A 12,002-nucleotide genomic window follows, 5' to 3' on the forward strand; every position below is an offset into this window, starting at 1 on the left:
ATGTTATGTGATCAATTTTGAAGGGAAGATACACTACTGCAAATGCTATAAGCTCTCTGTGAGATGAAATGTAGTGCATTTTCCTGTCAGTGCCTGGTCAAGTAGTGCAAACAGTTTAGGCTTTAGAAATTAGCTATTTGAGTTCCATAGTTTGAAAAGAGAAAGTAGATAGATATATAGATAATTAAAATCATTTGTGGATGGATTATATTTCAAGAGCATAAGAATTTCAGCATTATCTGGAAGCAGCCTGGATTTGTTGTCAGATACCATATCCTTCTAGGAGTCTCATAGGAACAGTTTGGCATGGCTCAGTGAGGCAGACAAGATGTGCAAGTCTGATAGCATTACACTTTAAATACTTATCACTCAGAGTTAATGTAGCAGAAGAGTCTCTGACAACTTTGTTAGTAACCCCACTCATTAGAAATAGAGAGATCCAAACAAATTTTCTTAACCCACATGAAGATGTCAGACTGACTTTTCTGCCATTGTTTTTCCCTCAGCATTCAGCCTAATGGTGCAACCACTCTGGCATTGTATTCATGGGTTTCAGAGTAAAGGAGAATAGCTTAAAGTGAAGAGCTGAGCTGTGTGCTGCCTAAGACAGCACATTCCTGAATTCCTACTGCTGAATTCCCACAGCATGCTCCTAGAGTAACTGACTGATCATGCCATGGACAGGGTAGAAAAGTGCAGGGTAGAAATGGCCAGGTCCAGAGGGTGGTGTATGGAGTTACATCCAGCTAGTGACCAGACAAAGGTGGTGTTCTCAATGGCTCAGTATTGGAACCAGTCCTGTTTAATTTCACAGAATCATAGAATAAGCTGAGTTGGAAGGGTCTTATCAAGGTCATCAAGTTCAGCTCCTGGCCCTGCACAGGTCCATTCCCAAGAGTCACACCATGTGCCCAAAAGTGATGTTTGTGTTAAGTTTGGTGCTGTGACCTCTTCCCTGGAGAGCCTGTTCCTGTGTCTAACCACCCTCTGGGTGAAGAACCTTTTTCTAATACTCAATGTAAACCTCCCCTGACACAGCTCCAGGCCATTCCCTCGGGTCCTGTCGCTGGTCACCACAGAGAAGAGATCAGTGCCTGCCCCTCCTCTTCATCTCACAAGGAAATTGTAGACTTGATTAGGTCTCCCCTCTTCCAGGCTGAGCAGACCAAGTGATCTCAGCTGCTCCTCCTATGGCTTCTGCTCAAAGCCTTTCACCATCCTCATGGCCCTTCTTTGGACCCTCTCTAACACTACAACCTTCCTACATTGTGGTGCCCAAAACTGCACACAGTATTCAAGGTGAGGTCCCAACTCAGTGCAAAGCAGAGCAGGATAATCACCTCCCTTGCCCAGCTGGTGATGTTTTGTCTGTTATCAACAATCTTTATCAATGATTTATTAATGGGGAGTGCACCCCCTGCAAGTTCACAGAGAACCAAGCTGGATGAGAGTGTTGAACATGCTGAAGGGTAGAAGTATTGAGGGATCTGGACTGGCTGGACTGGCCAAGGTCTACTGTATAAGGTTAAATAAGGCAAATGCTGGGTCCTGCACTTAGGTCACAAAAACCTCCTGCAGTGCTGCAGGTTGGGGGAAGAGTGGCTGGAAAGCTGTCTTGCAGAAAAAACCTGGCAGTGCTGGTTGAAAGCAGCTGAACATGATCCAGCAGTGCCCAGGTGGCCAAGAAGGCCAATGGCATCCTGACCTGGATCAAAAATAGTGTGGCAGCAGGACCAGGAAAGGATCTTCCCTCTGTACTCAGCACTGATGAGGCCACACCTTGAGTGCTGTGTCCAGTTCTGGGTCTCTGGTTCAGGAAGGACACTGAGGTGCTGGAGCAGGTCCAGAGAGGGGCAGTGGAGCTGGGAAGGGTCTGGAGCACAAGCCTTATGAGTAGCAGCTGAGGGAGCTGGGGTTGTTTAGACTGGAGATAAGGAGGCTTCTGGGGGTCTTACCACTCTGTGTAACCACCTGAAAGACGGTTGTAGCCAGGTGGGGGCTGGTCTGTTCTCACAAGTAGCAAGCCATAGGACAAGAAGATATGGCATGAAGTTCTTCTAGGGGAAGTTTAGATTGGATATTAGGAAAAGCTTCTTCCTTGAAAGGGTTGTCAAGCATCAGAACAGTCTGCCCAGGGAAGCGATTGAGTCATAATCCCTCCAGGTATTTAAAAAATGTGTTGATGTGACATTTAGGGACATGGTTTAGTGGTGGACTTGGCGGTGCTGAGTTAACTGTTGAACTCAGTGATCTTAAGGGTCATTTCCAACCTACATTTTTCTAAGATTCACATGTAAAAGTTACAATTTTCTTTCATTATCCTGAGGTAGATTGCCAGAGTTATGACAGTTCACACCATCACTGTCATCTCTTGAGTTTATCTATGGGATTAACTCCTCAAAGGCTTTGAGAATATGGATTACAGTTGCTGGTGGTCTGTGGTCTACCAAAGCTAACATCAATTCTCACTGTCTCAGAGAAAATAAAAAAAGGGAAAATAGCAGTGGCAGACTGTTTTATTGCACTATTTTCTTAAAACTTAAAGTATATTGGAGTTCTAGTCAAGTGCTCATATAATGACAACTTCCATTTTTAATCTGTTGAGTCTAAGAGCAGGAGAAGGAGGATGTGAAAATTGCAGGCTGGTCAAACAGTTTCTTATTTTTAACAGGAAGCTGATGTATAGGAGGAGTATTGTTGTATCTACTGGATGGCTTTCCTTGTGTCCCCCAAAATAGCACGTGGAAAGGGAAACAGCTACCTTTGTGTTTGGTGGGTTTTTTGGGATCTGTTTGTGAAATATAGCTGGACATAGCATTTACCATATGTACCAGGAATGAAAGTGCAATAAAGGTCAAGTGGATAAGACACTTATCAGGACTGAATTTACATGATTGTGTGAACCTGTGCAATCAAAGTAATGCTGTTGTAAACATCTTTACATCGGGCTACTTATTATTTTGGTGTTTGCTACATGGAAAATGTCACAACTTTTAATGAAGTACTTAGTACTTCTTAGACAGGATTTAAGCTTCCAGGGATTTATCTTTAGAGACTGTTGATTATATTCTCAGCTCAGAAGCCAAAAAAATTCAGGATGTGTCGTTGTACATCAGTAGACCTAGTGCACAGCCTTCTGTTGTTCCTGCCACAAAGTTTAATATTGTTCAGAATGAAGTTATGTAAAATATTTCATGGAATCATGTTCATAATGCAAATATTTTTAAGTAAAGGGCCTATGCCAAGATGTTCTAATTCATCCATTAACCTCCCATAGCAAAATCACCTGTAAACAACAAATCTTGTTTATCAACCGCTGGTATTTTTCTCAGGCCGCAGTGGGGCAAATTAATTTCTAGTGTCTCTACAGTGTAAATTGGTCCATTACTATGCGAGAATCCAAGCATGTGTCCCAGAGAATCAGTCCCATCAGCTCAGAAGCAGTTCACAGTGCCACGTGATGTAACTAGAAAGGCTTTTCCCCTGCACAGCTGGCTCAGCTGGTGCTGGATCCTCTGAGCCCTGCTGTATAAGTGACAGGCAGGAGGCAAATAGAGTTTAGGCATGCACTTACCTTCAGGAGGACCTGGGCATCAGCAATTCATGAGTGTCTCTTAGCTATGTCAAAACCCAAACGCCCTTCTGGTTCTATTCAGCTGTGCATTGGTAAGTTCAGTCTCCACAGTATGCTTTCTTGCTATTTTAGATATAATGTATTCATTTTGCTGGCCTTAATTAGGTGAGGGCAAGCCGTATGCTACAGAGTTCCCAATATTATAAACTGGTGGGAAACCTCTGGTGCAGACCTTTCTTTGAATGTAGTTTTGTTTTTCATGGAGTTGTGCAGGAGCATCTGGAGAAAAACTCCAGGTAGAATGTGCCATGTTCAGAAGCTCTTTCAAAGTAATTATGATTGCATGAACTGAAATTAAAAGGTTCTACTGTATAGAAGCTCAGGGAGTAATATTGCCTTTGAAGATTTTAATTAAGAAAATAAACTGGTAACTCACAGTGTGTCTTAACTTTGACTTTGCTTTTCGTATCTGTTTCTGGTTTTTGGTCCTCTTGAACAGTTAGGAAATATATTTCTTTGGAGCACTTCTCCTAGGCTGTAACTAGCCGCTTGTATAATCAGATAATCATAATCATAATCAGATCTTTTTATGGTAGGAATATATGCAAGTAGATGTGAATTAGTGAACTGAGTACTTAGGACCTAAAAAAAAATTTAACTGACTATTTTTGGAAAAGTTGCCAGAAGTTTGTAACTGAGAGTATGCTGTTTTCTTTGTACTTAACCTAGGAAAGCTGTGATAAGTAGTGTGGGCTGCAGTCCCATTGCTCATTATTGACTTCTTAATGGAGTTCCCTGTAGTCTGTTGCAGAAGCCAACACAAATAAACAGCAGCAGAAAGCCTGTCCCTACTTGTTGAATAAACTATGAGAGACTTCATCCCTGCCACACTGTATTTTCTGTAGTAGTTCTGTTTCCTGTCTGGATACCAGTGTGTTATTAATGTTTGGGGGACTTTGGTCTTTACTTAAAGGGAAAGTGTCTTTTTACGTGTGAGTGTCCTGACAAGTTATTGCCTCTGTGACCCTTTGTAGCTTGGATGTTGTTAGCTATTTGAAAAATAGGCAACAGCAAACAAAAGAGTTATGATTGCCTGTGCTCTAGCTTTATTTACTTTTATAATTTACCATATGCTCTTTCTTTGACAGGCATTTCCTATTCAAAACAGGAACAGGGACCACACCACTGTTCAGTACTGCAACGCCAGGGTACACAATGGCATCCGGCTCTGTTTATTCCCCTCCTACTCGGCCACTACCTAGGAACACTCTATCCAGAAGTGCTTTTAAATTCAAGAAGTCTTCGAAGTACTGTAGCTGGAAATGTACTGCACTCTGTGCTGTAGGGGTCTCAGTGCTGCTGGCAATACTGCTGTCCTACTTTATAGGTGAGTCCCATTTTTTATAATTGTCACTATGAACAGTGGTGTCTGATGGATTGTGTATAGACTGTGACATACTAACCTTTAACTAGCAAAGTCTTTGGTAACAGTAAAAGCCACAAGGATTTATTGAAAAGTCACAGTTGTTTAGAGAAATTAGAAAATTGTAATATTTTGGAAGCATTATGTAGCCTGACGGTCAGTGAATTAACTTTAAAGGAGTATTTGGACTGCAATTAAATTATGTGGGGTCAAGTTCTTATAAGAGTATGTGTAAAATACAGGCTGTAAAAATTCTATGACATGAACATAACTTGCAGCATATCTTTGGAACTCTTTTTGTCTCATTTTGCTGAAATATTGCTAATACAATCTTTAGGAATGCTAACTATCACTTACTTCATCATTACATACATGTATATTTATGTATAGAGCTGGAGCAAAAGTCTAATACAGATGTTTGATTGCAAAAAAGGACAACAGGACAACGTGCAGTGAAGATGTAGGCTTGTGCCTCTCTTGTGGGTTGCTTATTTCTAATTTTTGTCACTTTTTTTCCTATATTTATGTTAAATTCCATTTTCCAAATTTTATTTTAAAAGATTTCCTTAATTTCTTTATCTCCTTAATTATTTTGATACACGTTTAGTAAAAATATTATATAATTTGAGTTTAAGGCATTTAATAGGAGCAGTGCTTGGCTATGAGAAAATGTCCTTGACATTAATAAGGGAACAGAATGGGATCATTTTACACTCCTGCTTCCTTTGCATCTTTGTCCAGATTACAGATTTTTTCATCTCTGAGTGCATAAATGGTCTTCAAAGACTTTCTTTTAACTGACTTGTTAATTAGAAGTTTAGGTTACCACAGTTGTGGAAGTATAAAGGTCTGGTTTCTGTTATTGGTTGCACACATATTTAGAGTCTTGAGGAAAGGAGGAAAGAAAACAGAAAGAAGAGAGTCAATCTCTCTTTCCTTCCCTCTTTTTAAAATCAGTGTTAATTTATAATAGAGCACAGAAGGCCTTAAGATCCTTAAATCTTCATCATCATTGTTCAAACAATCTTGTTGCATTTCAATGCAAGACACAGCATAAGCTCTGTAGAGCCTTTGAAGTAGTTCTTACTGAGTTGAAACTGAACAATGCAAGAAACTGGGTTGCTGAGTAGCTGGAGAAATTCCCCTTTGACCCAGCAAAGCTGAGCCCCCTGAGCACCCTCTCTACCTCAGCTGCCAGCCCCAAAGAGCAAAAGACATACATGCAAATGTAGGCCTTTCCACTGCCCTTCAGCTTCCTTCAGTCATTGTACTTGTGGTTATTTTGTCTCAACATGCAAGGAGTTTAAAGGTGTGGTTTAGAGTTAAGTTTTGATACGAAATCTTTTTTTAAGTGGGATGCAATAATCCCACTTATAAAACTCTGTAATAGTGCCTCATAAATCATCAGAAGTAAACATCTGCTACTAAATGCATGCACAAATATGAAAGAAAGAATTCGGCATGAAGTATCACTGTGAGAAGCTGGGAAAAACAGCCATACATACAGTAAAACACTGGAGACCTGACTGTGAGCTGAGCTGTACTCTTTGCTAGCCCCAAAGAGGCAGATTCCTCATGAATCGAGGGGCATGGGAAGATAGCTGCACTGGATTATTTCTCCCCCAGGCACATTAAGAAATATAAGCATGTCTAATGCGCCTCTATTCCTGTTTTCGGGAAAAAGAACTGAGCTTTCCAGTGAGCAAGAGCTGAAAGCTCCACACATCATTTATTCACATATCCTGTAAAGAAAAGATAGCTGTACAACATTTCATTTCATGGGTGCACGCCAGCTCACATCCTAGCTGAAATAAACAATGCACAACAGCCTTCCTCTGCCCGCAGTCAATAGGGAGCTCAATGCCTACTGGTGATATTACACACATTTCAGCTAACTCAGCAATCTAAATGTAAAATTCAGCGCTCAGAGATGCTCTCTAGAGAACTTTGTGTCCATAAAATCAGGAATGGATTGCACTCATTCATATATGTGCTTTTCCCATCTCTGCAGATGTAATATCAGAAATATTCCCCATTTAATAGGCCATCCAAGTATAAATCAGTAGAAATCATTAATGTGAGATGAAAGCACTCCTTCATCTTGGTTAACTGTTTCATAGAATGGTTTGGGTTGGGACAGATATTTAAAATCATTTAGTACCAAACCCCCTGCCATGGACAGCGACACTTTGTGCTAGATCAGGTTGCTCAAAGCACCATCCAACCTGACCTTGAATACATCCACGGATGGGGCATCCACAACTTCTCTGGGCAACCTGTTCTGTTGCAGCCTGCTCTTGCTGTTCCTCACTACAAAGAATTTCTTCCTAATATCTAATCTAAACATGTCATGTTTAGTTAGAGCCTTCTTTTTTCTCCCATCTTTGTGAGAAGTTCCTCTCCAGGTCTCTTTCAGGTACCCCTTTAGGTAGTAGAAGGCAGCTGTAAGGTCTCCCCAGAGCCTTCTTTTCTTCAGGCTGGACAACCCCTAATCTCTTTTAGACTGTCTTCAGAGGAGACGTGTTTCATAACATAGGTGTGAAAGGGAAATGACTGAGTAGGAAATTGGTTGTAACATAAAAAGAAGGGAAGGACTGCAGTACTGTGTGATCTCTAACACCCTGTGACATGCCTCCAATACAGTGGTCTGGCATCCCTGCTGAAGTTTACAGCAGCTGAGGCATGTCACATTTGTATAGCTAGTTTGAGACATGTTTTGAACTTCACAAAGATATGTTGCCACAAGTGTGAAAATGCTACCACCTTGTAGCATTTGCATGAAAGAACAAATTCAATACGAAGTATCACCATCAAGAGCTGGGAAATCACCCTTTTTTCAGCATGATTGCAGGAAAATATGCCAGCACATGTTGATAAGGTGTGGCTGATGTCCATTGTGTGACTGTGGCAGCTGCACACTGAAGGACTAATAGACTGCTCTTCCAGTAAGTGGTGGTGTAACCCAACCCTGCTCAGAATTGAAGTGTGTCATGCCCAGGCTTATTTTAGTTACAGTGAGTATGGGATAGAGAAAGTGACTTGAGAACTCACTGCCTCTGCTCAGGCAACATAAGGCAGAAGAGACAATTTGCTAGACTTCATGTCTGCCTTTGCAGAACTGCTCAGGCAATTACTGCTCCGTCAATTAGCCCAGCCAGAGGAAGGAGCTGCAGCAAGAGTCTGGTGTGTCTTGCACTTCTTCCATCACTCTGACAGGAAAGACTCCTACGTTTACAAAGTCTGCAAAGATGAGGTGAGAGCAGAGAGTGTCAGCATGGGTAGAGACCAGAGCAAACACTACACTCTAAAGCCACTTAATGAAGTCTTGGGAATTACAAGGAATTGAAAATGTTATTTTAATCTAAAGGAAAGTCTTCCCATGCATGCTTGAATTTCTAGCCCTCATGGTCTCTCTCAACCATTCTGCAAGGTACAAAATATTTAAGCTTACTATTCCTGTCAGTTACACGTGCTGATTTTTAGAGAAAATAGAGGGGAGTTTTGGAAAATGTTCCTTTTCTTAGAGGCTTCATCTACTGTTAAATGGTTGAGAAAGAAGTAAAGCAACTGAAACATGCAAGTGCTGAACCAAAAGATAGTGTAGCAACATATAGAAGACAGGAATTAAAAATAGCTCTAGTTTAAAAATAAAGGATTCAAGGAAAAGCTCTCAGAAATAATGGATTTCAAAATGAGGAGTAAAGAATTTAAGCAGCCTCATTTTGGGATCAAGTTTACACTGGAATTTCTCAAGGCTTCTCATTTGTTACACTTCTGTCTGTAATCAGATTTGCAACCAAGGAAAAAAGCAACCTTTTTTCCAACATGAAGATTTTAGAATCTTCTTACCTGTTTGGAAGACTAGGAAGAACAGTATTAAATATAAGCCATTAAAGAGTAAGATGCATGAAGCTGCCTTTGTTTGACTTCTTTCTATACACAACTTAAAAATTTTAACCAACTTGGTACAGAGAGTCCGTATGAGATCCAGAAACAGAGTCCAGTTTTACAACGGAGACAACACAGAACTTGGTCCTTCATTTCCCCATGGCTTATTGCCTCATTAGGCATGCATCACTTGCAGTGAGTGAATGAATGAAAGGCAAGCTCTGAAGAGCACCTCCTAGGTCAAAAATGAGCACCAAGTCAAAGTTTCATATGTAACCACCATCCTTCAATTCCACATTTTGGGAACTTCCACTTGGGTTTTACTAAGTGAAGGAGCTTGTTGACCTTGGATATGGATTTTTCCTAACAGAAAAATCCACTGTGTAATTATAGAGAACTAACCAGTCAGAAGGAGTTGTTTCCAATATGTTGTTACATATCACAGACTCTGACCAGCTGTATTAACAAACTGATTTGTAGTGTACTAATTATTTCTGCTGTAGTGTGGATTCAGCAATTAATGGATAAAATTAATGAGAATATGAGGACCTGAGAGCCCCTCTTTCTTCCCCAGGAGTTGCTCTAGCAATTGATTCCCCATTGCCAGTGGCACTGTCTTGACATGGTCTAAATCAATACAAGAAATTACTGCCATTTTCACTGTACATGGAACTGAAGAGGGGAGCAGTTCAGTTCCTCAGTCAGTGTAGGATCTGCACGATAACAGATTCAGTCAACTAAGCGTGAAGAGTTGTACTGAAAAATTGCAGGCATCTGTCATGAATTTTGTCTTATGTCTGCTAAATAAATTTCCACGAACATAAAACATCATTTGAATGCACGGCAGGACCTGAGCTATTTGTAGTCAGGCCTTTCCTGTCCTGACTGCTTCACAGCAACCTGTCATACTTTCAAGTCATTGAGCACTTTACTCTTTGTGTAACTTGGGATTGATCATTTTGTTAGCCTTATCTCATCAGTCAGTGGTCAGAACAAGCATATACTCCAGCCAGCTATGCATTGTGATAAATCAAGTATTTACATGTCAGTGATAACAGAAGGGCATCTCTTCTGTAGAAAGAAAATAAAAACAAAAGAAAAAAAAAAAAAAAAAAAAAAAAAGAAAAGAAATTTTATTTCATTTTAAAGGACACATGATTATTTTTGTCACTATTGCCTTTATCATTTTTTATCACCACTTTTCCTATTTCCTATTTAAGCAAATTCATTTTGGACACAAAACAAAGCTAGCATTTAGATTTAACAGGTGAAATATCTTCTGGGAAAACATTTAGTTGATACTCCATTCTATAAGAAACAGTAGAAAAACTTGGGCTCTGCTATAAGGCAGATTGATGCCTAAAGAGGCTACCTGGAACAGAAGCTAGACAGTGTTAAAGAAATAAAGTAGGTATTTATTAAAAGGCTTTCAAAGGATATACTTTGGGCAGTACAAGAGCCTGGCCATGGCTGTACCCAAGATGGGCAGCATGTCACAAGTTTTCACCCTTTTATAGGTTTTGGTCCATTTACATATTGGAGTTAATTTTCCAATTAGAGCTTCAGGTTATGAAGTCCCATCCTCCCAGATTGCTCTCCTCAATTTGCTGTCTACACTTTTTGGGTCCAAAGCTGCAATGGTGTTCTTAGTTGGAAAAGGCTTGTTTTGTCTAACTAAACTGTGAAGAGAACTTGCTAACACTTTATATGAAGTTCAGTCACACACCAATGCAATACAGAATCTGAAAAATATAAAAGCTAAAACTTAAGGCATCAAGATGACCATATGATCATAATGCAAATTTCACATAAAATGTAAATGGAAAAATACCAGACTAGGAAGCCATGTTTGATAATTACAGATAATGAATATTTTTCTACACTGTATAAAGTAGATACATTGTGCTAATTCTGCAGTTATTATAATAAGCACTAATGCTTTTTGTCTAAAAATGTTACTGTTTTATCATCATCTCAAAATATTAAAAATAAGCTGAATGTTATGTGCTAGTATATTTCTAATAATGGAAGGCTGTCTTCAGAGTTATCTCAAAAACTTCACAAAACATTTAAAATAAAAACAGAGCAATTTAAGAGGTTTTAAGGTAGAAAGAGAAGAAGGAAGTGTCCAGGAAAAACAACTTTCATTATTAGAGGAGACTGACACATCAAAAGGATGTGAAGTGTGAAAGATAGTGTATAACTATCTGAGGTGAGTTTTAAATAATTGTTAAAAATTATTTAATTGTCTGTTTCTGTAGACTGAGGTTAACTTCCTATGTCTTCAGTGATATTTCTGAGTTTGTTGTCTGTGGTTCTCCCATATTACTCAGGATTTAGCATGACAGCTGCTGGCATTTATATCTCTTCCCAGATTATGGAGGAACAACTGCCCTTCTTGTTGGGTTCAATGGCAGAAGTCCTAGTAAGGCAGAACCACTGTTCCCAAAACTAATTTACAGCCATGGGAATTATAGAACTGAATTTTGTGACTAAAGCAATTACTAAATATACCTAAGAATCTTATTTACTTCATCAATAAAGAGCAATAGAATCTTTCTTTTTGATTGCAATGCCAAGTTAACATTATTCTGCTGTTTGTAAAGCTCAGTTACTGCCAGGAATAAGGAAAACAACTTAATTAATAATGCCATTTAAATGGAATTTTTATTACAATACCCAGCATAGGTATTGTAATTAACAGGCATGAGGGAGAATATGGTTTAATTGCCATTAATCACCTTACCTTTCATTAGGTGTTTATAGAAACTGTTTTTCTTTTTGACATACATTTAATTTTGAGTATTGTAATGCAATTGTCACTGGGAGTTTCATCAACAGTTTTTGGCTTTCTTTATTGTCTTCCCATTTCTGTCTGTTTCACTCAGTTTTGCTGGGACCTTAGCTATGTCTGGAACTTCACCGAGGTGTGTGGGTTGGAAATATGTTCCCTGTCTACAGATATGTGGCAGATTTTTACAGTTAGCTAGGTTTCTGCTCTCAGCCCGTTTGTTTTTCCAACAGAGTAAAGCCATGAGGAAAACAAATATATATATATGTGTGATTCTTAAAAAAAAAATAAAAAAAATTGGTTTTCTTTTTGGTCTACTGTCATCA

At 39.4% G+C, this 12,002-nt stretch overlaps 1 protein-coding gene across 1 annotated transcript in view; it reads left to right on the forward strand.

Annotated features, from left to right (window-relative positions):
- TENM3 (teneurin transmembrane protein 3) overlaps positions 1-12,002 on the forward strand; it is a 347,891-nt gene that overhangs the window by 225,678 nt on the left and 110,211 nt on the right. The window contains exon 7 of the mRNA XM_056490446.1: positions 4,723-4,961. Within this exon, the coding sequence (XP_056346421.1) occupies positions 4,723-4,961 (239 nt within the window). The remainder of the gene's footprint in view (positions 1-4,722; positions 4,962-12,002) is intronic.

The sequence above is a fragment of the Oenanthe melanoleuca genome, chromosome 4 (assembly GCF_029582105.1).
Source record: "Oenanthe melanoleuca isolate GR-GAL-2019-014 chromosome 4, OMel1.0, whole genome shotgun sequence".
In the NCBI taxonomy this organism is placed as follows: Eukaryota; Metazoa; Chordata; class Aves; order Passeriformes; family Muscicapidae; genus Oenanthe; species Oenanthe melanoleuca.